This window comes from Phocoena phocoena, chromosome 2, assembly GCF_963924675.1.
Source record: "Phocoena phocoena chromosome 2, mPhoPho1.1, whole genome shotgun sequence".
Lineage (NCBI taxonomy): Eukaryota > Metazoa > Chordata > Mammalia > Artiodactyla > Phocoenidae > Phocoena > Phocoena phocoena.
The window spans coordinates 26,406,321-26,431,206 of NC_089220.1; the positions used below are offsets into that span (position 1 = coordinate 26,406,321).

Consider the following 24,886-nt stretch of genomic DNA (forward strand, 5'->3'; position numbering starts at 1 on the left):
TTGAGATCCAGGGTTGGGTCTAGTATATCGTCTTTCACTATCTCACTCCATTATACCCCCTTAACTGTGTCTCCAGTGTGCCACAGTCTGCCACCCCTGACCCTGTGACGCTCTTATTCAGCTTCTAAGAGCCCCTCATCACACACTATGTACTTCACCCCCTCACCCTTTGCAGTGTCAATGGCATGCCTGCTCTGTGCCAGGCACTGCGATAAACAAAGGCGGACAAAGGTGAAACACAACCGTCGCCTTCCAAAAGCTCACACCTTCTGAGGGAGTCAGGCACATCAATAATTAGAACACAATGTAGTAAGCTCTACAATGGAGGTGCTATGGTCAAAGTCACAAACTGACAACCCTCAGGCCTAATCTAGCCCATATGGTGATTTAAATTTTATAATTAGTCGCTAACCTCTAAAAACGTGTTGCTTTCACATAAAATTTTAGACTGCCATCTCTTGGAAAAATCAGAAGAGCTGGCAGTACTGGACCTATATTCCCCACAGCATCAGCTGGCTGTGGCTAGACAGTGGTTACCCTTTGGAGGGTACATGTGGCCTCTGGTTTTTCCACAATCCCCCCACAGTCTCTCCCTACCGTCTTTAGGCAATGAGGCCAAGATTGTCGCCAGCTTTTCTGTGTTGGCATGGCTGTTATCTGAGAGGAGGAATGATTCTCTGTACCCATATTTCTACAATCAGTGAGAAAATGAAAGATAAACTAAAGGTCCATGTGGAACACTTAAAGACATGGTAGATATCTTATTTCTGATGAGAGTGAAGGATATTCCTACCTATGTGATATGTAAGTCAAATGTGTCTGTATCTTGTCCCCAGCATGCTGTACTCGGGCACCTGCATGGCCCATAAGGCCTCCCAGCAGAGATGCCCTCATCTGTTATAAACCTACTGTAGGCCAATGAGCTGGGCAACTGAGAAGCCAGGTTGCCTGTTGCCCAGAAACTCACTGTCCAGTGGGCCAGGCACATAGAAAGAAAATTAGTGCATAATGTGAGATGTTCTATAACAGGTACTATGGGAACTGAGAAGTAGCAGCCCTAAGTCGGCCTGGAGAAGTTAGGAAGAGCTGACAGTGAGGATTACCCTGAAGCCAGCTCTTGAAAAGGGCAGAGTTTTTTCAAATGGGCAGAGGAGGGTGAAAAGAAGTTCTGAGTAAACCGCTGAAAATAGTGCCCTGGCATTAAAAGCAATGCTCATCAAGATTACCCACCCTCTGCAAAGAGGCTGGATAAATTCCCACGATTCCAGGCCACTTGGAAAAGTTTCCAGGAAAGTAAGGCCAGTACGGATCCCCTTCCTGCCTGAAAACTGTAGAAAGCGCAGGTCACCACCAAGAGCAAATGTCCAGTTGTGTAATCCCACTTTACGTCACCAGCATGCCTCCCTGGCGTTTATCCGGCAGGAATAAAAACCCGGATTTTGGCTGGATTTTGAAACCTCCCAGTCCCTTGCTTCAGTTAACGTACAAAACTTCTTCACTGGGAATATAAAGCAATGCACAGAAACTACTCTGGCATCAAAAGAAAAAAGTTCCTCTTTCACTTCTTGCTAATAGGACAAATGCCGAGCAAGGGAATTCCCAAATCAAGATAGGAGGAAGGCTGACATTAAAGAGAAGAAGGAGAAAAAAATATGAAATACCAAATCCTTGCTCACTGAGTAACTGCTAAGTCTTAGAGTGCATTTCTTCAGAATTTTTTAACACTCACCTCTGCAGTCAGAGTCGAAGAGGAATTCTTGCCAGCGAGATGATTCTCCGCTTGAGCTGGCTCCTGCTGAGCTCGGCGCCCCATCTTGGCTCCCTGTAAGGAGGGATGAGGGGCATTGCTGACCCAAACGTCTCTGAGCCACTATGAGGAAGACAATCCTGCCAAGGTAAGCAAGGACTGGATTTATGATGACATGGTGGAGGATGGGATTTGAGCAACTTGAGTATATACTTAGAAAAGGCTCCAAACCCTTAAAACAAAGGGCCCATGGTCAGTTCTACACAGTAGAGCAGGAAATTCATGTACTGATCACAGTGTTTTCTTTTAATGGCCATAGACCTTTTCTACCCAAAGAAATGCAGCTAGAAATTCCTCTAGAGGGGGCAGGGACCTCATGCCATAGCCCAGGAAGAGTGTGGTCAAGGCTCCCATGTTCCTATGTGGGATTTTACGAAGGCCTAATTTCAAAGCTGTAGCTTGGCACGAAAATAGTTATCCAAAAGGCATTTGGGGGGGAAAGAAATTCCATGGTAACTGAAACCAGAGAAATACAGATAGCATTTGCTTTGACGTGTACACTACTTGGATTTGCACTTACAGTCATTAAAGGAAAGATCTTACAAGAATCTTGAGACATTAGTTTTGGACATCAGACCACTTCAAATTCTGAGTCATCAAATGAACCATCTGCACGTGTTTCCCAAAGCCCTGCTGGGGTGGAGGCTCTGTGTCTCAAACACCTCCCAGCACGTACACAAAACATTCTTTAGGCAGACTGGTGGGTGGTGAAATGTTTACATTTTTCTCAAAAAACAAAAAAAAAACCCAGCATTAATGTAAGCACTTTTAGATCTCATTTGATGTAGCTTCATTTGATTTCTCAGTAACAGTGACTGGGATTCAGGCCATTTTACAAATAAGGAAACTGAGACCCAGGAAAGCAATTAAGTGGCAGATAAATCTAAGAGCTAAATCTTCTTCTGCCTTCAAATCCTGAGTTCCTTCCACTATTTCCTGCTGGAATTTCTTTAAGATGTTCTAAGACCTGACTGCACCAGTAAACTGAGAGCGGTTACATGATACCTGCATAAAAACCCTTATGTAGTATTTACATGTCAAATTCTAATCAATCATTTAGGTTTCAGGGATGACAGAAACAGTCTATCTGACCATAAGCAGCTCCTTTTCTTCCCAAGACAGACAACTGCACTCCTTTACCTATGGCTGCCCTTTTCCATTTATCATAACGTTGGGTTTCTGAATACGGCATACTACATGCAGTGACTTGTGCTCAAACAAAAATTGAAGGATCTTGTCTTTATATGCTGTTTGTAGACAGTTTCTCTAATAATTGTCAAGTATTTTAAGGTTTTAAACTTTTTGAAGACCCTGTATAAATCCACAGGAATGACTGGCAGAAAACCTACTTTACTACCTGGTTTTATATGTTTTAAATCTATAGTCTGTTTATTGTTCATCTTCTGCCACTGAAATGTAAGCCCCATGAGGGCAGGGACTTAGTTTTTTTCACTGGTATATCCCGAGCACCTAGGACAATCAATGCCTAACAGACAGAAGGGGCTCAATAAATATTTGCTGAAAGAATGAATGAATAACTACATTCACATCCCCTGGTACTAAAAAAGCTCACATATCAGAAAGGCTTGGTGACATAATATTCTCCTTGGTCAGTCAAGCAACCTGCTTCTTCGTAGGACAATTTGCTCCCAATGCTCATATCTCCTCTCCAATTACTTAGAGGATCTCCGATGTTACTAGGGCACTTCAAAACATGTGGAGATTCCACAGCAGAAACTAAAGACCTGCCCTGTGGGCCAATCTTTTAGTGACTGTCATCTTTGATAATTTTAAAGGTAAAAAGGCTTGAGGAGGCTGTGTTGGAGTTAAAACACACACACACACACACACACACACACACTGAACTTGGGTCTTGAATCTAGCTCAGCTTATTTATATATAAGCTTGGGTAAATCACAGCCTCAGAAGCAACAGTCGCTAACCTCTTCTAATAACTTAGCACATGCCAGCCACTGTGTTAAATGCTCTCCACGCACGCCTCATTTCATCTTCACTGCAACTCCTTGAAGCAGACATTAACATCTCCATTCTAGACATAAGGAAATCGAGGTTCCTGGAGGTTGACTTTTTTTAACCCATGCAACAGCTTTATACGCCCTCTGACCTCTGGGTCCCCCGAGCACCTAGCCACTCCCCTGCGTTATAAATCTTTATTTCCTTAACTACAAAACTGAGGTAACGCCCACCTCCCCATGGGGATTAGTGGCAAGAAAGGACCTCCCTAACACCTTCCTTCCTTCCATGCATAAAACAGTACGGTTTTTACATCAACTTCTGCCATGAGACGTCCCAAGGGAAAAGCACTAGGATGAGTGCAAGTGTGACTCTGGCCAGGGCCCCTCCAGTCGCCCTCAGATCTGTCCATTCTAGGGGAGTTGGCACTTGGGAGCTCCAGAAAGCGGAGAGAAGCTGGGAAATTTCCCACCGGTCCCAGAAGCCGGCGGGGGCAGGATCTGTTTTCCACTCTTTGAGGATTTTAAAGAAAGCAAACCCTAGGCCAGCAGCCTAGGAGCTCACCGCTGCCTCAGGGGCGGGGCGAGGGAGGCCGCCTCCTCCCCGGCCTCACCCCCGCAAGGCTCAGAGCCGGCCCGCTCAGGCCGCCAGGGACAGGCCGGGCCGTGGGGTCTCAGGGAAGCCGGGGCCGGCGGGGTCGCTCCTCCCCACCCGCTAATTCCTGGCCCCAAGCCCCCCGAGTCGGTCCTCACGGAAGTGGCCGAGCCGCGACGCCGCTCCTCGCCTAGGTCCAGCACGTCCTCCATCTCTGCGGCCGCCTGACGTCACTTCCTGGAAACCCAGAGGCCCAGTCGCGTCCCTGACGACGGCTCCGCCCTTCCATCCCAATACTTAAAGGGCCCGCCGCATCGTTCCTGGAGTCTATGTGCCAACCTCCAGTTTAAACCAAACCTATCCTAATCCTGCCTTTTTTGACATCTGGAAAAAATATCCAGATATTAAATCCTGATAAGGGTGCTCCTGTGGGACAGTGAACAATTTTAGTCTTTAGAAACTGCCTACATCTGTAGCTCTGTTCAAATACATAAGTTGTCAAGTGCAAAGCACTGCTAGTAATAGTAGTAATTTTTCTGATGCCTTCCATTTGTAAAGCTCTTTGCAATGTAGAGAGGACCTTCACAGTTATTAGCTCATGGGAAGGGCATAACGAACTTGTGTGGGAAGCAAGATAAGTTGTATTGTCTCCAATGGACAGATGAAAAAACAGGCACACGGGGGGTCAGGTGCCAATAAATGGTTTATAATGAAAAGTGCAATATACATAATCTCTGCCTTCAAGAATACAGAGCCGCTGAAGCAAGACATCAAAAGCCTGTGTATTAATGACTTTCAAAAGTACAAATAATTCCTCCAAGACCCCATGAAGTGAGCAGGAGCCGTATCTCTATTCAACAACTGAAGACACTCAGGTGCAGAGCAATGCCTTGAGGAAAATCACCTGAGTGTCCAGCAGAGCCGGGTGCTTTCTAACACCAGATCTTACTGAAGAATTTTTCTCTGGCGCATGTTACTGGGTGCCAGCCAGTCTCCTGGGCCAGCAGAGGAAGACGGCCCCCAAATTCCCAGCCTAATGGGACAAGCGAGTTGAGTCTTCATTGACTCTCCATGTAAGATCCCCACGTCAATGCCACTGACCAGTCCCTAGTACTGAGGACCCCCAGCCGGGACCCCAGAAGATGGGCTCATGACCCTGAAAGTGAACAATGTCCCCAACACCATGCCTGGGGTAAGGCTTAGATGGCTACCTCTTAAAAGGGAGGACTTGGAAGTGGGATTAATGACTCTAAAACAGGAATTCAGGATTTCTTAAATGCCTAGTAAGTTATTCAGTTCAACCATTTATCCATACATGTTTACTGGGTAGGGCTACGCGCTAGCATGCCTGTGACAACAACGGTACTGCCTGGATGCCAGAAGAGTTGAAGCCTCATCCTAGCTCTGCTGCTAACTACCTGTGTAGCCAGGCAGAGCCCTCTCTGGACCTCCGCTTCCTCCCTTGTAGTGGCTCTTAGAGATTACCCCTAAAATCTTTCACTCACGAACTCTGATTCTCAGTGAGAAAAATACCCTGTTAGATTTTAACCTGAAGAAACATTCACTATCAAAAACCCAAGATGGATGAAATATAGGCTCCAGTGAAGCCCTTGTTCTCTTCTTCCTTGGCACCAGGTGAGGAAGAAGGGATTAATCTTTGGATTATTCCATTTCTTGTGATCTCTGTTGAACAATAATCAATATCGAGGCTGCAAAGAATAAAGAGCTTTATTGGGGGGGGGTCTTAAGATTGCAATTCGGGAGACACAGATTCTGGTAAAGTCAAAAGAGTGTTCCAGGGAAGAGAAAGGGTCAGGGGCTTACAAAGGCAAAAGCCACAAGGCTGTACTCTGACACGAGAAAGGAAATATTTGTCATTAAGGAATCATGAGTTATTTTAGAGTAAGGGTCTGATCAGTAGATAGGCTGTCACGAGTTATTATAAGGTAGGGGTCTGATAACTATCTTGAGTTTCTGGCAGATCTTCTGAATGCCTTCATTAGGACGGTAAGTGGTCAAAAGGCTGAGACTCACATAATTCACACTTCCTCAAAGGCCTCTGGTTCCATTTTAGAGAGCTCTTAGCAATACCGACTCCATTTCTATTTTCCTTCCACTGCTCATAGCCACACCACCACCACTTTAGAGCTAATTTCCAAGCCTCCGCTCCCACTTCTTCCCCAAATTCCTGAAAACAAAGGGTGCACATTCTGGGCAGAAAGAAGCCCTGGAGTAGGGCTTTCCAAACCTTGCTGGGCACCTGAATCGCCAGGTCTTACTGAAGTATTCTTCTCTGGTGCATGTTACTGGCACCCAGTAACATGAAGTTTGTTAAAAATACATGTGTCAGTGCCCCGTCCCTGTAGACTCTGATTTGGTACAGGTGGGGTGCAGAAGGACATCACTTTAATAATTTTCCCTCTCATTTTACAAGTATTTACTTGAAGGTCTCAGTAGGGCCTTCTCTGATTTTAAATTGCAACGTCCCCCCAGCCTAGGCACTCTGTCTCCTCTTTCCCTGCTTCATTTTCCACCATGGCACTTACCTTTGATCATACTACATTATTTACATATTTAGCTCATTTATTCCATTTCCCACGGCCCTACTTCCACTTCTAGATGTGAAGTCCATAAGAGAATGGTTTTGTTTGCTTTGTTCACTGTTGCATCTACAGAGCCTAGAACAGTGCCTGGCATATAGTAGACGTCAAAAATATTTCTCAAACGATAGCTGAATTCCAGAGTCAGTAGAGCACAGTAGTTAAATGCATAGACTCTGGCAATAGATTTCCTGGGTCCAAATCTCAGTGTTGACACCCACTGACTCTATGACCTAAAAGTAATTCAAAAGCAAGTTACCTTAAGCTTTCTACACTTAGGATTCCTCATGTTTTATGCAAATAAAAATAATGTCTTCCAAACCAGAGAGCCCTTGTTAAATATCACCTCCACCACTCACAAGCAGTGTAGCCTCTTAAATGGGTCTATGCCTCACTGTCCTCAACTTAAACTGATCAACCAGGGCCCTGGAAATGCAGAAAATCTCCCTTCAGTTAGTGGCCTATGAAACAGGGGCAGGAACCAGACCTCGCAGGAAGGGTCTGGAAGGCTAGGGCAAGGTGGGATGGGGTGGCAGGGAGCAGCGCTGAGTCCCAGGAAAGTGCTCAATTCAGAGACAATCCTGGGGACGGGCTCGGGCGTGGTGGCTTGCCCTCCCTAAGCTTTTGATGGGAAAAGACGTAGAAGCTTAGTTTGAGAAAAGGAACGAAAGCGGAGAGAAAACCTCCCCTCACCCATCTGGGAAATGGGCTCGGGCCAACTGCTGACTCTGCGCTGGCTGGCGCAGCTCCCCGCGGAACCCTCGGCGGGGAGGAAGGCCGCGAACATCTGGAGGACATTTCTGTGAGAGGGGCTGCAGAGTGGGACTCCGGGAAGGGAGAAGTGCACTTGTACGCACGTCGGGCCGAGAGGGAGGCTGTTCCCCAGGGCACTCGGTCTTGTTTTCCTCGTCCTCTTTCGCGGCCCCTTCTCCTCAGGCCCCCAGCCTCACCCCCCAACCCCCACCCCCGGCCCTCCCGGCCTTCCCGGCTCCGACCCGCGGAACCTCCTTCACTGGCGGCCTCGCCTCGCCAGAGGGCACCCTTGATCTGCCGGAAAACGCCACCATTTTTCAATGCCCCTGGAGCATCTCCAAGCTTCCGCGAGCCACCCGACTCCAATCTTGTCAATGAAGAATCGGGGCCAGGATCGCCGCGGGGCCGAACCCAGTTCCAACCCCGCTCCCAGGCCGGGCGTCAGCCCCACCGAGGGTGGGCACGGCCGCCCCTGCCCAGGCCCCGCGCGCTCGCCGGCCCCTGCCCAGTGTCCCGCCAGGCCCGGGGGGCGGCCTGGGCGGGGGGCCTGGGAGGTAGCAGAGACGCGCCGAGGAGAGGACGGACTGACAGCTGGCGAGAGGGCGAAGGAGTTGGGGTAGAAGGAGGGAGGGGATTCATCGGAGTAACTTTCCAGAAAAACAGTCAACGTGTAGCAGGAGTGACTCCAAGAGGGTAAAAAAAGTTCAGTTACCACGTCGATCGAGAGGACTCGCGAAGTATTTTTCAAATGGGCTCGGCTTTTCCTGTGCCTGTTTAAAACATTAAAATCGTGCCGCAAAAGAGGCTGCGTGCGCTGGTCCCTCCCCCCACCCCTCCCCCCACCTCACCCCCACCTCCCCTCGCCCCCTTCCCCCCCCACCCCCGCCCCGGGCCAGAAACGTCATGGGAGGGAGGTATAAAATTTCAGCGGAGAGAAATAGAGAAAGCAGTGTGTGTGCATGTGAGTGTGTGAGAGAGAGGGAGAGGAGCTTGAGGGAGAGGGAGAGGGAGAGAGAGGGAAGCTGGAGGGAGAGAAAGGGAGGGAACCAGAAAGCCAAGTCCAAGGGAATGAGCAGGAGAGGCGAGAGATAGGGGAAGAAGCATGAGAAAGGAGGAATAACAGCTTTCCGGAGGAGGCATGCAGTGAACTGGCTTCTATTTTCTTTTTCTTTTCTTTTGTATCTTTTAAAGAGAAGCAGGGAACAGAAGCAATGGCCGAGGCAGAAGACAAGCCGAGGTGCTGGTGACCTGGGCGACCAAGTGGATTATTGGGGCTGCTCTCCAGGGGCTGTCCCCCCTGCCTTCCAATTGCACATAAGCCCACATCCCAGCCAATGAAGATGAGAGGCAGCGTGAACAGAGTCATTTAGAAAGCCCCCGGGGAAGTGTAAACAAAAGAGAAAGCATGAATGGTGTGCCCGAGAGACAAGTGTGTCCTGTGCTACCCCCATCTTTAGCTGGGCCAGCAGCGGCCTAGCCCTGCCTCTCCCCACCTACTCACTGGTGATCTTTTTTTTTTTTTTTTTTTTTAATTTTTTTTTTTCTTTTCTTTTCCATCCTCTTTTCTTATTCTCCTTCAGGGCAAGGCAAGGATTTTGATTTTGGGACCCAGCCATGGTCCTTCTGCTCCTTCTTTAAAATACCCACTTTCTCCCCATCGCCAAGCGGCCGTTTGGCAATATCAGATATCTGCTCTATTTATTTTTACCTAAGGAAAAACTCCAGCTCCCTTCCCACTCCCAGCTGCCTTGCCACCCCTCCCAGCCCTCTGCTTGCCCTCCACCTGGCCTGCTGGGAGTCAGAGCCCAGCAGAACCTGTTTAGACAAATGGAGAAGAAACCCAGAGCTTCAAGGCACACAGTCGGCTTCTTCGTGCTCAGGGTTGCCAGCGCTTCCTGGAAGTCCTGAAGCTCTCGCAGTGCAGTGAGTTCATGCACCTTCTTGCCAAGCCTCAGTCTTCGGGATCTAGGGAGGCCGCCTGGTTTTCCTCCCTCCTTCTGCACGTCTGCTGGGGTCTCCTCCTCACCAGGCCTCGCAGCCCCCGGGCCTCTCTCCCCTGCTCACGCATGAAGATGCACTTGCAAAGGGCTCTGGTGGTCCTGGCCCTGCTGAACTTTGCCACGGTCAGTCTCTCCATGTCCACTTGCACCACCTTGGACTTCGACCACATCAAGAGGAAGCGGGTGGAAGCCATTAGGGGACAGATCTTGAGCAAACTCAGGCTCACCAGTCCCCCCGATCCATCGGTGTTGGCCAACATCCCCACCCAGGTCCTGGACCTTTACAACAGCACCCGAGAGCTGCTGGAAGAGGTGCACGGGGAGAGGGGAGACGACTGCACTCAGGAAAACACTGAGTCGGAGTACTATGCCAAAGAAATCTATAAATTCGACATGATCCACGGGCTGGAGGAGCACAGTAAGTCCAAATTCCCTCTGGGGTGTCTGCTCTGGAGGGTCTGACCTGGAGTGGGGAGCTCCACAGAGGGGGGCCTAGCGGTAGCCACACAGCAGGGTGCCCCGGGTTCACCCCGCACCCGGCTGGGGAGGTGCGATGCGCAGCTGGGGCTGGGTAGGTGGCTGGGGAGGGAGACAGAGGCATTCTGGTAAGAGACGAGTGCTGCTGGGAGGCCGGGGAGCCCCGGAGTTGAGCAGCTTGCTGAACTCACATCGTTGACTGACCTGAATTCGGAGTGACATTGCGCTGTCCCGTTAGCACGCGTGCTGTGGCACGTGTGGTCAGATAGGTGCATGTGGGTGCCATAAAGGGGCAGGGCTGGCTCTCTCATAAGAGAGGCCGTGCGGTTCCACGAGCTGGAGACCTCGGTCTTCTCCCTGCTTTTCACACCTCATTGTGACACGTCTCACGTTCTGTTTTTCCAGTTCTGGGGAAGAAGAGTATACCTGCCCCAAATTATTGTCTGTCCAGCTTTTTGAGGCCCAGGCAAGGGACAGCTTCTCGCTGCCTAGGCCCTTCAGTCCACACCATGCCTGTGACCCATGTGAGCTGTGTGCGTGAGGGAAGGGGATGTGCCTATGTTCACGTGGCTGTGTGCTTTAAAGCGATGTGTAGTCTGGTTTCGTACGGTACACAGATTCATGGGTGCAAAATGGGCGTCTTCCGGGCCCGTGGACACGGGGAAAGCGGGGATGTGGCTCTGGATGTGTAGATGACGGCCGGCAGCCCTTTTGTGTCTGCGTGTCAGGGGAAGAGTGGGTGGGAGGTGTGGCTGTGGATACAGAGGGGACGTGTGTCTGGGAGTGTGTCTTCCCAGGAAGCTCCTGTCTGTGCCGAGAAGCTGGGAGGCTTCTGGGTGAGACGTCTGTGTGTGTTTGTACACGTGTGGAAGTCATGTGTGTTTACTGAACGGGGATTTAAAAAACCTCAATACAACAGAGAGAGATTTGGCAGATGCTGAGAAACTGACAGCCCAGGAAGGAGGAATGTGAGCCACTCACAGGCCAGGGACTCTGGGAATCGCTCTGTTTGCTTTTCCTACCAGCAGGTGTCCTCGACGCCCAGGCTACCTCAGCCTTGGCTCACCTGAGAGGCGGGCAGTGCCCAGAGTGGGGGTGGGAGAATGGGATGGAACAGGCAAGGTGAGGGTGGTCAGCGGGGGTACTGCAGGGGCTGAAAGGAACCTGGCTAGAGAGGAGGAGTGGGCAGCGGATGGATGGACCAGCTCTGGCAGAAGGTGCCAGAGGCCTCACCGGGAGCTGGCCCGTGCCAGGCCCAGGAGCCTGCGGTTGCTGGCGAGGAGCTCCCACTCCGGCTTCCTGTGGCTGCTTTAGGAGGTGGCTCCCGTGTGGGGTGGTGGCCGGAGAGTGAAGCACAGCTAGTGTTCCCTGGCCAGGGTTCTCTAGGTGAGGCTGACTCAGGGTCCTCAGGGGCCTATGGTTCCCAGAGGCACCAGAAACTGAATGGCTGAACCCCCAACCCCCGGGGCACCCACAAAGGCAGGACATAGTGGCCAAACATCGGAGAAGGGTGGAAAGCTGACGCCTGCGGGAGAGGTGTGAGGAGAGTCCAGGGCAAGAGGAACAGACTCCGGGCCTTAAGGATCCAGGCCAGGAGGAGGAGTCCCGGGAAGAGGGATCTACATCACCGGGGCCCACGCCGCCTGGAATCCCAAGCTGAGAACAAATGAGCCAGAGAGATAGATGTAAGGGCACCCAGGTGCCAGTGGACATGTGTGCAGAGACTCAGAGTACAATTAGTGGACAGCCCTGGGGACAGCCAGGACAGGGCTGCACAGATGCTGGGCAGCCCCGGGCTGCAGCACCAGGACCTTCCTTGAAACTGCAGTAGGTGAGGGTGGCCCTGGGGCCACAGAGCCATGATCAGGCCAGGAAGAAACCTGGCACAGTGGGCAGGATGCGACTTGAGGTATCATGAAGGGTCCGGGGCCCTGTGGGACACGGGTGATGCCAGTGAGCCTTGCAGGTGCAAACAGGAAGCAGGCCCAGGCTCTGCAGCTGTTGGAGGTGACACAGAGGCTGAGCAGACGCAGGCCTGGCCTGCCCTCCGGCTGGTCAGGTGTTGAGCCAGCCCCAGAGAGACAGATGCACAAGGCACACTAATTATAAAGAGGCAGTGGGCAGATGCAAACGTCTAACAGATGCTGAAAGGGAGCAGAGAGCCACCCTCCAAGGTCAGGGCGAGGGAAGCCTAGTGTCTAGAACTCCTGAGGGTGGGCCGGGGTCTGTGGGTGGGGCACTGGTAGGATCTGAGTGCCAGAGCTCCTGCTGCCGAGGTGATGAGATCACATTCCCTTCCACATTTCATCACTCCCAGCCCCTGCCGGTACCCAGTGGACAGGCTCTCAGAGGGAAGTGACAGCAGGAGCTGGGGCAAGGAGACAAGGGTGCCTGGAGTGCGAAGTGCAAGAAGGACTAACTTCCAGTGGTGTAGGAGAAAGGGCATCAAGGTGAGAGCAAAGAGGATAAGACCGTTCTCTGGCTCTGCCCTGTCTGATGGGTACCCTGATTTCCCTACTTTCCAGATAAGGAGACTGCAACATGCATCAGTTAAGTGATTTGCCCCAAAAGAACCAGGGCTGTAACCTAGACATTCTCCCTAGAGAATGCATGCTGTTAGACAATAATGCAAAACATAAAATATGCATTGTAAGTCCCACCTTTAACCTTTGGGCTCCAAGAGAACTTTGGTTTATGATATGAATGAATCACATGTTGGACCAAGCAGGTGGGCATAGGAGCTATTATTGTTTGTTAGTAACCCTGGTGGCAGATTGCTTAGGGATCACTGGGGGTGCTCTTTCTTAGCTCTGCCTATTTTTATGGCCTGGAGATTCATACTGCCACAAACGTTCTCCCAAATTCAACAAAAGTGTTTTCATTATCTGCTTAAGACTCTCAAGCAGCTTAAGCCACTACACCATGTGGAATTGAGCTAGTCACACCTCTGACCCTCAGTTTCCTCATCTGTAAAGTTAGAGATAATCTCTGAGCTCCCTTCCAGCTGAGACAATTCTTTGTATACATCTGGGATGATTCAACAGACCTCTGCTGGGGAGTGAAGGCAAGACTCATGTATATCTTATTCCTATATAATTCTCCAGGATTTTGCTATGGGAAGTGGGTAGAGGCTTTTGCTATGGGAAGTGGTGGGGAAGCACACAGCTGTTTCAGTTCTTTTGTCATCCTTGTTATCAAGATATCACCAGTGTAGGTGCTGTTTTAACTTCTGGCTTGTAATTATCTGTGTCTGGCAGGAGACTCTTGTTTTCATCCGAGGTCTGACGCTAAGACAACCAGCGAACCCAGAGTTCACGAGCAAAGAGAAAACGATATTTTAGCGTTTCTTTTCTGGATGCTACTTTTAGATCTTGTTCATTCTGAAAATTAAAAGAGGTTTCTTATTGAAAGAACTCATTTGATCTAAGTGCCAATGCTCTCTGCACGCTAGGTCAGTGTTTCTCCAAGTGTGGACTAGAGACTAGGTCAATGTGAAAAATGTAAATTCCCAGGCCCTAGCCTACCCTTACAGAATCAGAATCTCTGGGGGTGTCGTCTTGAAGTATCTGTATTTTTAACAAGCTCCGTATTGGTTTTTAAGTTCACTGACGCTTAAGACTCAGTGAACGAGGGCAAAACCTTTCCTTAGAAGGCCTGCAAACACAAGAGCCCACAGAGCCCAGGCCGCTGATGCAAATGATCTAAAGGAAAGGCTGCAGCACAGGGACCATGACAAACTGCACAGGACACTTGGCTTCGGGGTCATGGAGAGAATAGGGTATATGGGGAGACTGGTGGCGGGGGGACTTGGAACTGCCCATGTCCCATTAAAAGAGGGCACCCACCGCTCAGCTCCTGCCAATTTTTGCATTGGAGAATGTGGGTCCAGCATGACTAGATCTTAACTGCTTCCCAGAAGAGCAGAAAATCTTTCTGTGAAATTTCCCAACGTTCAACCTGGGCTTAAAATGTTTATGGGCTTCTAATTCAAAATCTTACAAAACAATGCATCGGCCAAACAATATTTTAACGGGTTAACATTTAAAGGTTAACCTATTTAAAGGTTGAATCCTTAAAGCTGTGGTTTATCAGAACATCTGGATGCCATGGTACCCTTTGCAGAGCACTATAAACTGTGGTTCTCAATCCTGGCTACACATTAGAATCATCTGGAGATCTTAAAAAAAAAAAAAAAGCTCTGGACCCACCCGTACTCCAGTGAGGTAGTCAGAATCTCTGGGGATTAGGTCCAGGCATCATGTTTTTAAAGCTCTCCAGGTGATTCTAAGGAACAGCTAGGGTAGAGGAGCACTGCCACACTGATATATGTAGTCCCATCATTGGAACCAGAAGTAATTTTACTAGCAGAAATGATGAGCACAAGCAGAAGTACATCTAGGAGCCCAGGTGTCTGAAAGCATTAAAAAATGCCCGGTCTAAACATGGTCAGCTGTTTCCAGATTTTTCCATGAATACCCTGCATGAATATTCTTTGCTTAGTTTTCTCTCCCTATAGTAAAAAGGAGAAAATGGCACCCATTAATATATATATACTTTGTGTGCGATAGAAAAAGTTGGTCATAATTTAACTTGTAAAGGTGGACCTCCTAGGCCAGCTCTCAATAATACTAGTGTTCTGCAGAAGCATGGCTTAATCACAAAACTGGGAAGTGGTTTTTGTCTGAGGCATAAGTTGGCACTCTAGCCCCATTTCATGGAATCCTGCTACAGTTTGTTGGTGAAATCACCCCTCCACTAAATGATCTCTGAGGTCCCCTCCAACTTCCAGAGTCTTTGCTTCAGTAAATGAGGTCAGAAGACCTGGGTTCAAATCCCACCTCTGCCACCTACTATGTGAGTGATCTCGGAAGAGTGATTTAACTTTCCTGATACTTACTATTCTCATTTGTAAAATGATAAATTTTACTTATTCTCATTCTCCTCAAGGATTGTTAGAGGGTCAGATGAGTTAATAGAAGTTCTGTGAAATGTAAGAGAGTGTTATTACATTTTGTTTATTTATTTATACTCTGGCTCATTCCACAAATTATTTAAAGCGTGGATTTAATTGTCAGGAAGATTATGTTTACATTTTATTTTCTCTCCTATACAGTTCTTTTAAAATCACTAATGATTGTGTCCGAGCTTTGCTTGCTAGTGTCAGTTTGCTTGTGTCAACTAATTCATGTGTGACCCTGGCCAAGACCCCTCTGGGCATGAATTTATCTGAAGTGGGTTGCACTAGATGACCCCTAATGTCCCTTCTGAGTCTGTTAGAAATCTGTAGATCCCAGGGATAAAATATGACCTTTCCCATCCCCTTGAAATCTCCTTGAAATTCCCACCAAGAGGAGTCTAGCTTGGGGAACAGATATCTGATTGATGGGCTGGAAGAAACAAGGAGGAAGGGTGACGAGGGTGTCCTGAAGACCCTCTTGGCTCGTCATCCCCCGTCCCCTGGCTCCCCAGTGTCTTGCCCCCCAGTCTGACTCTCCTCGCTGGCACGGGCCATTTTCTGTTCCCCTTTTCCTTTTTATAGCAACGCACACACCGTGCTGACATATCTTTTATTCCCTCTTTCAACAGTTACTGGAGGTACTAGTCTAACTGAAGCCACTAGTCTAACTGAAGCCATATTGATGACAGCTCCTCTGAGACCCAAGTATGTCAGTACTTGAGAAGGTTTCCCTTCCAAGGAGCTCACCCATGTCCAGAGGGTTACAGACTTGCAAACTCAAAAATTAAACGGCCATCGTGATCCCTCTTTCTGGTTTCATCCGAAATGGTTTAAGGAATAGTTGGCAGTATTCGTTCTTTCAAAGCCAGTTATTAATCAGGGCTTCATTAGCTAGCATTCACACATTTGTTCTCCCAACATCTGTTCCATTAATTTTCTAAGAACCAGTGTCAGACCCACCAGATGGCAATTTCCAGAAACACTCACTCATCCTTTCCTACAGCTCAGTAGCGCATGTGCCTGTGTCCAGGCCTCTGATCTCCCGCCCTGTCCATGACTTCCTAAACCCCCCCTGGGGTGATTATGGGCTTGTTCCAGCCGTGTTCATTATGTGTGGAATCTGGGTCTCTGGGCTTGAGTTTCAAGTTCTGGCTATTGTTACCACTTGTGTAGAAAGTTTTTCTCTGGGTGTTAATGCTGCTCAGACCTTGAGGTTGTAAAGAAATGACAGGATCTTCCTGTCTCCTTTATCTGGCTCTGAGGGGGTGGGAAAGAGCACCTGCGGCCTTCTGTCTTGTGGATGGAGGTTCAGAGGCCAGCAGGGTGACAGAGGCTGGCATAGCGTGTGCTGTCAGGGAAAGTAACCCTTAGAGAGACAGGAGCCAATGGTGATAGACCGGCTCAGTCTGAAGAAGCATCTGGGGGGTCTGCCAGGCTCCAGACGTGTGGGCTCCTTGTCACACCAGTGCTGTCTCATTAGATCCAGAGTGTCACTTTCTATGACTGCCTACTGTTAATAATATAAAATCCAGCCCCTCGGTCTGACGTTTCAGCCTCCCCACAGGTGGACCCCAATCTACTGTCTTGACCTTGTCTCACGGGCTCCAGCCTGGCTGCTTCAGGTCCCTCTTACTCACGTGCGTTTGCTCCCCTCCCTGCCTGTGCTTCCAGCAGTCCTTTCATGTAAAATTCTTTCCTCTGCATGCTTAGACCCTTTCCTCCTGCAGGACCCAGATCAAATAATCACCCAGATTAAATAATCACCACTTCCACGAAGTGCTCTCAACCCTCTCCCTCCTCTGACCTGTTTGCAGCGACTCCTAGGCTTCTCCAAAGGCCCTTAGCACTTTCCCTCTGGTCCTGTTGTTTGGTCCATGTACTAACAGCCTCCCCTGGATATTAATCTCCTTGAAGGCAGGGGCCCTGTCTCTTCCTTTTCGCTTCCCAGTGTTAGCCTGTGCTTGGCACATAGTATTTGTTCACTGCATGTCTGATGAATGAATGAATGCCTGAATGAACAAACGCACGAATGAGTCAACTAGCTAACAATGATGAAACTGCTAGAGGAAATTGCTGATATCACTGGAGAATCTGTATTTTCTAAAAGAGTAGGAAAGCAGGTTGGAGAGCCTGCCAGAGTGGGGATGGCGAGGTGAGGGGTTGGAGGGGCCAGTTGTTAGTGCCATGTCCTGGGGCACCATGTCCTGCTTCACCATGAGGCCTGTGTGTGGTTCCAGGGCCACCCCGGATCTTCCTTGGGTTGCCACCTTTAGGTCTGAGGCCTCAAGCTTCTAGAGAGGTCACAGGTGGAACCCTGGCCCCTTGGTGAGTGTCCGCTGGCGGCACACTGTCCCTGTGGGTCTCTCTCATGCTGTGCCTCCCCCCACTGCTCTGCCTCCTAGATGACCTGGCCGTCTGTCCCAAAGGAATCACGTCCAAGATTTTCCGCTTCAACGTGTCCTCAGTGGAGAAAAATGAAACCAACCTGTTCCGAGCGGAATTCCGGGTCTTGCGGATGCCCAACCCCAGCTCCAAGCGCAGCGAGCAGAGGATTGAGCTCTTCCAGGTGAGCCCCCTCCCAGGACAGACACCACTCAGGCGGGAAAGCTGGTTCCTTGACCAGATCGGGCCTCCACGCTGCTCAGAGTTCAGCAGACCTGGCTGTGAATCCTACCTTCTCTGAGCCTTAGTTTCTGTATCTGTGTCTGTCGTTAAGAGGATTAAGACCGAGGAACTCAAAGGAACATTTAAGAAGTCTTAGTTTGCTGTTGCTGCCCCTCTCCGTCCTCCTACGTCATGACACGCGGGTGCCCCGTCCTGGCCTCGGGACTTATTCCTTCCTCTGCCCTGTAGATCCTCCAGCCGGATGAGCACATAGCCAAGCAGCGCTATCTTGATGGCAAGAATCTGCCCACGCGGGGCACTGCTGAGTGGCTGTCTTTCGACGTCACGGACACTGTGCGTGAATGGCTCTTACGAAGAGGTAGGTGGACTCAGGATGAGCATTTTAGAAGGAACCTCAGGTCTCTTGGTCCTTCATGACACAGAGGGAAGAGGCCAGAACTAGGGGAGACACAGATCTGGGTTCAAAGCCTAGCTTTGCCATTGACGTGTTGTGTGTCCTTTATTCGTTCACTCAACTGATACTGACTAAACGCTCACTCTGAGCCAGGCCCTGGGGATTCAGCCGTGAGCCAGGCAGGTGAGGTCCCAGATCTCATGGGGCTTTCGGTGGGAGAGACACGTAGTAAACAAACATATTGATGAATAAGACTTTTATATATATTATAGTGATAAGTACCAGGAAAAACAGAAAGAGGGCAAAGCGATAATGACTGGGTGGGGTCCAACATCAGATGTTCAAGGAGTCTCTGTGAAGAAGGAATTTGTGCACTGAGATGTGAGGGACAAGAAAGACCCAGTCTGTGAAGGTCAGGATAAAGGCTGTGCTAAGCGAAACCAGCGAGAAGCAGCAGGAGCCTGACTGGTGTGGCTGCAGCAGAGTGAGCTGGGGGGTCAGAGAGGAGCCGGAGCCATATGATGTAGGACCTGTAAGGCCACGGTCAGGTGTCAGGACTTATTCCAAGTGTGATGAGATGTCCTGGGCGGGTTACAGCAGGGCTGGGGATGTGGGGGTGAGGTGATTTGGTTTACATCTTTCAAAGACCCTCTGGTTGTCATGAGGTCAAGGGAAGAAGTTAGGGGCCTTTGTAGCAGCTCATGTGACAGCAACATGGGCTTCGTCCGGGGCGGTAGCCGTGTGTATGGAGATGATATGGGTTTGTTCTGCATTTTGGAGGTGGAGCCAATAGGACTGACTGGTGATTAGATACGGGGTGAGGGGACACAAGAGGAGTCTAGATGACTGAAGATTTTGGGCTCAACACCCATGTGGTAACGCATTGAAATAGGGAGGCTGGGAGAAGAGCAGGTTTGGGGGCAGGTTCCATTCTGGCCGATTAAGTTTGAAAGGCCTGGCAGTCATCCAGGTAGAGCTGTCCAATAGGCATATCCAACTTCACATGTCCCAAATCTCTCACCCACTCGCTCTGCTTCCTCACCTGGAAAACAGGTAATGGTGTCTTCCCTTCACGCCTCACAGAGCTATTTTAAGGATCCATTGTAGTTAAGGGAACTTCCAAGTTTTCGGCCTGTTATGGGAGAGTAAGCTTTTATTAGGTCCGATGAGGAAATGGAGGCCCAGAGAAGTTAAGTGGCTTGACCAGAGTCATCCAGCCTGGATTAGAACTTGAGTCTCCTGATGGACAGTCATGGTGCCTCCTGGCATCACGCTCTGCCATTTCTTCCCTTCTTTGCTTGGTGGTACTGCCTGGTCCGGTGCTCAGTGGGTTGAGGGTATCTAAGGTGGTCCTGTCTGTTCCTTGTATCCCCCTTGTGAAGAATTTTCTATCCTCATCAGCTGCTGAGGAGCCACAGTCCATCCATCCACATACTGATACCCAGAGTCCCTTGGGCAGGTGGGTCCTTCCTTGTCCTCAGTGTTTTAGGAAATTAGGGGTTGAAGCTCTAAGGCAGAGATCACAAACTGGTTGGCCTCCCAATATCGTTTTAATTTAACTAGTGGTCAGCAGTTTTTGTTTTAAAGTCAGGAGATTTCACATAAAACGTAGACTTCTGGCTTTTCTTGACAAATGGGAAGATTTCCTGGTAACAATCCAGCAGAGGTGAGTTGGCCCACCTCTTGAGGCAGGGCATGCATTCTTCATGTCACCACAGGCCCTGCCATTCCCCAGTGTTTCCCAAGAGTGCGGCTGGCAGTCCAATTCAGCGTGACACACTGGCTCGCTTTGCTCACTTACATAACCTGCCGGGCTCTGTAGGCATCCGAGCGTGCAGGTCCCCATCTGAGGGGCATAACCTGGTGGCTGAGTTGGCAGATAGGGGGCTGGAGGTCCCGCCTCAGCTCCAAGGGTACTGGGATTTCCCTCCTATCTCCCTGACTGAGCATGAAGGCAAAACCCTGGGAGAACCCATGTGCACCAGCTGACAGCAGCACTGTGGGAATTCTGACTCAACTCCGCCTAGAGCCCGACATGGCTACAGAGAGGAGAGGCTGGGGAAATGAATCTCTCAGCTTCCCTGTCTGATCTTGATCAGCTCCACCTGGATTTCTTTGAAGCCCTGGGCACTTGAAGGAGTTCTTATTTTCACAGCTGCAGAACTCAATGAGAAGTTTGCACTGAGAATGATTTCCATCCTCCTTGAGACATCAAAAAGATAATTTTGTAATAAAACCTATGGGTTCCCCACCCACCGTCCCCACCGCTGCCAATTCTGAGCTTAGCTCTTCACTGGAACCTTCAGTTCCCGCTCTGGCCGACGCTGCCCACCCCTCGCACGGGGGAGTCATACACAGACCTTTACTTCTGCAGAGCACCTGAGTTTCTTGAGGGTTCTTGGCCCCAAACAAGGCAGTAAATGGACTCCAAATGGAGCAGTTGGCGGTGTGGACTGTGAGGAAACTGAGTCACATATACGGTCTTGTATTAGTTCAGCAAACATCTAAGAGCCTACTGTGCACCGGTTCCCAGGCTGCTTTCTGGGCCCAGAGCCGGCTGGAGCCCTCTCCAGGGCTGTGGGCCCAGGTCTTCACACCCCTGTGCTATTGTTCCACACAATCTGTGGCTCCCCTATGTGCAGAGCCTGGCCTCCCCAAGCAGGCCGGGCAGGGAACACGCCCAGTGCCATGGCTCAGGACAGGGGGCACACTGGGAATACACAGGCGTTTTGTATCTCAGTGACTGTGTGGGCATCTACCTTGATGGTCCCGGCTGGGCTCTCTTTGGTCCCTCTTTGTCTCTAACAATTAGGAGCGTGGCTCTGATATCAGGCTGCCTGTGTCTGGATCTTGGTTCTACCACTTACTGGTTGGATTCCTCGGTCAAGCCATTTAATTTCCCTAAGTCTCAGTGTCCTCATCTGTATCATGCGGGGAGGGGGTAATAATAGCTCCTGCTTTGTAGGATTAGTATGGAGATTACGTAAATGACTCAATGCACACATAGTCTTAGAGCGGTGCATGACATGTAGCAACACTCAACAAATGTTGGTGATTATCGTCATCATTCTCTGAGCCCTCTACCTAGACAGAGCCTGCTGGCCAAGCCAGGCACCATCACACACACACTACCTGCACCCTAACCCTAACTCTCCCCAACACATCTGTCTGCGTCTTGACTTTCTAACTCACAGACTCATAGGACTTGTCCACTCTAGGTCGCTCCCGGACTACTTAAACCTTTCTGGGTAATAGGAAGTGTACTATGTTTTATGTAGCCTGTTTCAGCTACTCTAGCTCCTTCTTTCAGCCACCTTAAACCAGAAAAAGGACACTCCTTATACATCCCTCTCTATTCACTTCTTGTTCTCCCTCTGGGGCTCAGCTTCCTTGTTATATTGGCCCCTCCCCAGCCCACCAAAGCTAACCTGAGACAGAAATCTTCAAGCTCAGCAGGTGTCAGTGTGTCCCAGAGGCTGCCCTGACTAGGGGAGAACAAACAAAGCTGGGATCTAGAGTTTATGGGAGAAGGGATTGGGCTGGTTTTTAACTAGTAGAACTGGGACATCCAGGTCTGCCTTTTGCTGACTGGAATCTCTGCGCTTGGGCCATTCTGCGCATGAGAAGGGTGCTGAGGCGGCCTGGACTCTGGGGTTTTCCCTGCTGACATCAGATTTCTGGAAGACCCCAGCTTGGCCCCAAGGCTGGATGCTCACACAGAACTAGGGTGACCTCCAAGAGCAGGGCATCAATCAGATCCCTGAGGCGCTGACCCTGACTTCAGAGGTCATACCCCCATGACCTCTCCCATACCTGACCATAGCTGGCTGCTGCCCCGGATCAAGAGAGCTTCCCCGATTGAGTCTTACCCACCAGGACTGACATGATACCAGACCACCTGGTTTCCCTGCACAAAACTGGATTCAGTTCAAATTTTTCATTCCTTATTCCTCCTTTTTTTCCTTCCACTTTATGCAACCCCTTTTACTAGTTTCCTTGCTTTCCCAATTTTAGTTACCGAAATACCCGATCCCACAGCCAATAGGAGAAAGGGCCAGAGCTGGCCTTTTTGCCCCACAACATCAGCCACCAAACCCTGGTGCCTCCAGGCTTCCTCACACTTGTTTTCTCCGAGCTCATGCCATCTGGGCCCTCGGCCATGGCCCTCTGCCTTCTCTTCCGGCCTGTTCTCTAATTTCACAACCGTCTTCCTGAGCCAGTGGCTGTCCTCAGTGAGCCATCCACAGCCCCGCTGGATACATTTACAACTCCCCCGTTAAGGTGAACAAGGATTGCCAAAGAAGAAACTCTAAGTAATCTTGACCTCATCGTGTCCTTGTTCCTGAAGGAAAATATAGCCAAGCATAACTGAGATTTGCATCTTATCTCCTCTGGAATCTACCTCTCTCTGTCTGTCTACAGTTGTAGCCCTGGTAGAAATGGTGGCCGCTTCCACCTTACCGATTCTGCTGCTTGCTTGCTGGAGACCTTGCTCTAGCCTTGCTTTCTGAATTTCAATCCTAGAGCTCAGCCTGTGCCCCTTCCTCCCATCTTGTGGCCTTTAGAATCACAGCCTCTCTACCCCACAGTTCTTTAGTTTTCCCCTTTCCCTGGTCTCTTCCAGGCACTCTGCCTCTCCCCTCCGTCCTTTCACAGCTAGAATATCTCCTCTCTCAACCGACATGTATGGGGTGTGACTGGTTTTCTCCTTTTCTGTACCCTCATCCTTTTGCCCCCTAGTAGGCTGGTGACATTTTTTTTTTTTTTCCTAAACCATTCTTTGAAAATAGATGACTATGAAAATTCTCCTTCATGGTGCCCACTAGTTTATGCCTCCATTTGGTTGTTTGTAACACGACAGAAATTTGTGGAATGTGGCAGCATGAGCGTGAAGGTCTGCTATCGCCTTGGTAGCACTTTCTGTCACCTGTGAGCCTCAGTGTAACTCAGTTCGTATGACTGCCTGTGGCGGCAGAAGCCCTGGCTCTTCTGTGTGTGACTGGTGGGTACCCTTCTTCATCACACAAACTGCTTTTCTCACCATTGCTGTGTCTTATTTTGCAGAATCCAACTTAGGTCTGGAAATCAGCATTCATTGTCCATGTCACACCTTTCAGCCCAATGGGGATATCCTGGAAAACATTCAAGAGGTGATGGAAATCAAGTTCAAAGGTAACAAAATGGATGTGTATATGGTAGAATGGGTGGGGGAGTTCACGAAGCAAGACAGAACAGGAAACCCCTACCAGACCCCAAGGAAAGGAACCAAGTGAGCTCCCGCACGGAGATGGCCAACTGTTTTGCACTTGAGGGATTCTGCTTTGTCCCAAAAGCAGGAACTCTCTGTTCTACAGAGAAATACATTAGCATCTGGAAGATAGTGTTATGCTAGTAAGAGCCGTGAAATCATGTAGGCAAGCTGGTCCAATTCTCTGAGCTCAGTCAGCAAACTGGGGATGACAGTACCTCTCTCACCAGGTTGTCATGAAATCAAATGCGATAACGAATGTAAAATAGAGTGCATGGATGCTCAGCAAATGATAGTTGTCTTTGCTTTCCCTAAAAGAAATGAACTTTGGTGGCTGTGAATATGAGCACTCTGACTACTGGGCTTTGCAGATGTCGCAGAGCCCACGCGATCCGATCCGACATCCGGGTTTGAACGACTGCTTTGGGCCTCAGGGTATTTGCACTGAGGGCAAAATGTTGAGAGTCATTTCTGGTTTTCCAGTATGTTTCCAAGGCACTCAGCCTAGACAGTCTCTGGATTCCAGGGAAGTACTATTTTCCTTTCTAAGCTCTGTTGTGGGTGACTGAGGCACACCTGAGGCCAGGAGGTTTGTCAAGGTCAAACCAACCAATTCAAAGCCTGAGGTCAGAGGTGTGTCTGGAAAAAGGTACAGGCCTCTCTTGACTCCCAGCCCTGAGCAGTCCTTTGACCCTTCATGGGCCTTATTTCAGAGCCTAATTTTTTTAAAAGCACATCATTTGACATCCTAATCACAGAAACTCAGAGCTCAAAAGACCTTGGAGTCCCTACCTGCAGCCCGGGTTGGGTTGAAATCCTCCCACTTCACTAATCGCTATCTTGTTCATAAAGATTTTCAGAAAAAGAAGTTTGAGGTCCAGCTTCCCATTTATCTTCCAGTCCCAGTGCCCCTGCATGAGGTCCAAGTCCCTCCTGTCACCATGCAAATTCATCTCCTCACGTTCCTGTCCCTGGTGGAGATGGACCACAGCCAGCAGCTGGCCGTCGCAAAGTAGATCTTCTTTTACTTGAGACTCTAATTCAGTTTTCAGTCTTTGCAGATGAAATGGCAAGTTTCCTTTCCAGTTTGTCTGCTAAGCTGTTTACCATACACTTCATGATCTTATCTGAGTTTTATAGAGAAAACACTTTCGAAACTATAAGTGCAATGCGAATCTTAACAATTATTCATTCTTGTTCTTCTGGCTCCCATTCAAACTGTCTTAAATTGTGACACCTGAAATCATAGGTAGGACTTCCGTGCTATTTTTGACCAATTCAGATTATAAGAGGAAACTCATATCCCAAGCTCTAAGTCTCAGAATCTAAACTGACAGCTCAAAAAAATGTGTTAGGGCTGCCTAGTGACAAGGATGCTTCATGAATCCCTGTGGATTCCCCAGGAAGCATCTCGGGAAGGGCTCTCTGCCCTCTGAAGGATGTATGCACGGGAGTCA

The 24,886-nt window shown here is 49.5% G+C and overlaps 2 protein-coding genes across 4 annotated transcripts in view; one reads left to right on the plus strand and one right to left on the minus strand.

Moving 5' to 3' along the window:
• The window catches only part of IFT43 (intraflagellar transport 43), an 88,307-nt gene extending 83,717 nt beyond the window's left edge, over nucleotides 1-4,590 (minus strand). For 2 of the 3 annotated variants that reach the window (XM_065873038.1, XM_065873036.1), the window contains exons 1-2: nucleotides 4,534-4,587; nucleotides 1,730-1,822 (exon numbers count right to left, since the gene is read on the minus strand). In XM_065873038.1, the coding sequence (XP_065729110.1) occupies nucleotides 1,730-1,822; nucleotides 4,534-4,587 (147 nt within the window). Of the gene's footprint in view, nucleotides 1-1,729; nucleotides 1,823-4,533 lie in introns of all 3 variants that reach the window. The other variant, XM_065873037.1, reaches the window with a different exon arrangement.
• Nucleotides 1,471-24,886, plus strand: part of TGFB3 (transforming growth factor beta 3) — a 28,331-nt gene continuing 4,915 nt past the window's right edge. The window contains exons 1-5 of the mRNA XM_065873035.1: nucleotides 1,471-1,895; nucleotides 8,922-10,146; nucleotides 17,565-17,728; nucleotides 18,016-18,145; nucleotides 23,246-23,353. Coding sequence (XP_065729107.1) covers nucleotides 9,660-10,146; nucleotides 17,565-17,728; nucleotides 18,016-18,145; nucleotides 23,246-23,353 — 889 coding nt within the window. The 5' untranslated portion in view covers nucleotides 1,471-1,895; nucleotides 8,922-9,659. The remainder of the gene's footprint in view (nucleotides 1,896-8,921; nucleotides 10,147-17,564; nucleotides 17,729-18,015; nucleotides 18,146-23,245; nucleotides 23,354-24,886) is intronic.